The 1,777-nt window shown below is 55.1% G+C and overlaps 1 protein-coding gene across 1 annotated transcript in view; it reads right to left on the reverse strand.

The window, feature by feature from the left end:
* Positions 1–1,413, reverse strand: part of EMH_0027150 (uncharacterized protein) — a gene marked incomplete at both ends in the record, with an annotated part of 3,933 nt that extends 2,520 nt beyond the window's left edge. The window contains 2 exons of the mRNA XM_013493992.1: positions 1–576; positions 1,165–1,413. Of these exons, the coding sequence (XP_013349446.1) occupies positions 1–576; positions 1,165–1,413 (825 nt within the window). The remainder of the gene's footprint in view (positions 577–1,164) is intronic.
* Between the last annotated feature and the right edge of the window lie 364 nt (positions 1,414–1,777).

A 1,777-nucleotide genomic window follows, 5' to 3' on the forward strand; every position in this document is an offset into this window, starting at 1 on the left:
CCCCCCTTTTGCTGCTGCAGCAATATCTCTTAGTATAGGCAGCAAAGAGTTGAATCCTTCATATAAATATTTATCACTAAGACCTGAGTCTGCTGCTGCTGCTGCTGCTGCTGCTGGTGTTGCTGCTGCTGCTGCTGTGGTTGTTGTGTGCCTTGCTGCTGCTGCTGCTGCTGTTGCTGCTGTTGCTGCTGGTAGAGGATGAGGGGGCCCCCGGGGGGGGCCCCTCAGCAGCAAAAGGGTTGGTGGGGTGTATGTACACCTCAAAGAGTAGAGAAAGGAGGGGGCCCCCAAGGAAGAGGGGAGGGGGCGCAGCAGCAGACAGGAGACAAGCAGCAGCAGCAGCAGAACAGACACAGGCCGATTCAGCTGGGGCCCCAGAGACAACCAGACAACAGCCATAGCTCTTATAAACCCTTGCTGCTGCTGCTGCTGTTGCTGCTGTTGCTGCTGCTGCTGCTGCTGTTGCTGCTGCTGCTGCTGCTGCTCTTGCACGCAGCAGGGGGCCCCCGAGGGCCTCAACGAGGCAGCGGTTCCCCCTGCTGCTGCTGCTGTTGCTGCTGCTGCTGCTGCTGCATTCTGCTTTCTTATAAGCAGCAAGACAAATGAAATAATAAATAAATTTATTTATATATAATAAAAATAAAATATTTTATTTCTCTCTCTTCATTTATCTCTAGCTGGGGGGCCCCCCCGGGGGGCCCCCTTCGATAGGGGGGCCCCCGGGGGGCCCCCCTATCGAAGCCCTGCTGCAGTAGCTGCAGCAGCGGGTTTGCTGCTGCTGCTGCTGCTGCTGCTGCTGCTGTTGTTAATGATGTTTATATTTACATGTGTTGCTTCACTTCTTGTTGAAAGGGTTTAGGGTTTAGCGTTTAGGGTTTAGGGTTTAGGGTTTAGGGTTTGAGCTGCAGCAGCAGACAGGGGGGCCCCCAACCCCTCTTTGTCTTTTCTTTGTCTCGCCTTTCACACTAACAACTGCAGCAGCAGCAACAGCAGCAGCAGCTGCTGCAGCAGGAACAGCAGCAGCAGCAGCAACAACAACAACTGTAACAGCAGCAACAACAACAGCAGCAGCAACAGCAGCAGCAGCAACAGCAGCAGCAAGGGCCTTCGCCTGCTTGCTGCTGGGGGCCCCCCATTTGCTGCTGATGAATCGGTGTAGGGTACGGTGCCATTTGGGGGCCCCCTTGAGGGGGCCCCCCGTCTGCTGCTTGCTGCTGCTGCTGCTGCTGCTCTTGCTGCTGCAGCAGCTCTGCTGCAGCAATGTTGCTGCCTTTGAGCAGCAACAGGGACCCCAAGAAGGTAGGCTGCTGCTGCTGCTGCTGCTGCTGCTGCACTGCTGCTGCTGCTGCTGCACTGCTGCTGCTGCTGCACTGCTGCTGCTGCTGCTGCTGCTGCCTTGGGGGCCCCGCCCATAGACATATTCTATGTGCTTCTGTCTTTGCTGCAGCAAACAGCAGCAGCAGCAGCAGCAACAGCAACAGCAGCAGCAGCAGCAGCAGCAGCAGCAGCGGAGGCCCTCATGCTCCTTCAGAGCGAGAACTCAAACTGACAGAGGCGCTTGAGCTCAAGTAAACCCTAAACCCTAAACCCTAAACCCTAAACCCTAAACCCTCAGCAGCACCTTCTAAACCCTAAACCCTAAACCCTCGGCAGCACCGCATATCATAGCCTTTCACAAGAACCCAAGGAATGGACCATGAAGCGGTCTATTGTTTAGGGTTTAGGGTTTAGGGTTTAGGGTTTAGGGTTTAGGGTTTAGGGTTTAGGGTTTAGGGTT

This window comes from Eimeria mitis, genomic scaffold (genome assembly GCF_000499745.2).
Source record: "Eimeria mitis Houghton genomic scaffold, Emh_scaff1001, whole genome shotgun sequence".
Classification (NCBI taxonomy): domain Eukaryota; phylum Apicomplexa; class Conoidasida; order Eucoccidiorida; family Eimeriidae; genus Eimeria; species Eimeria mitis.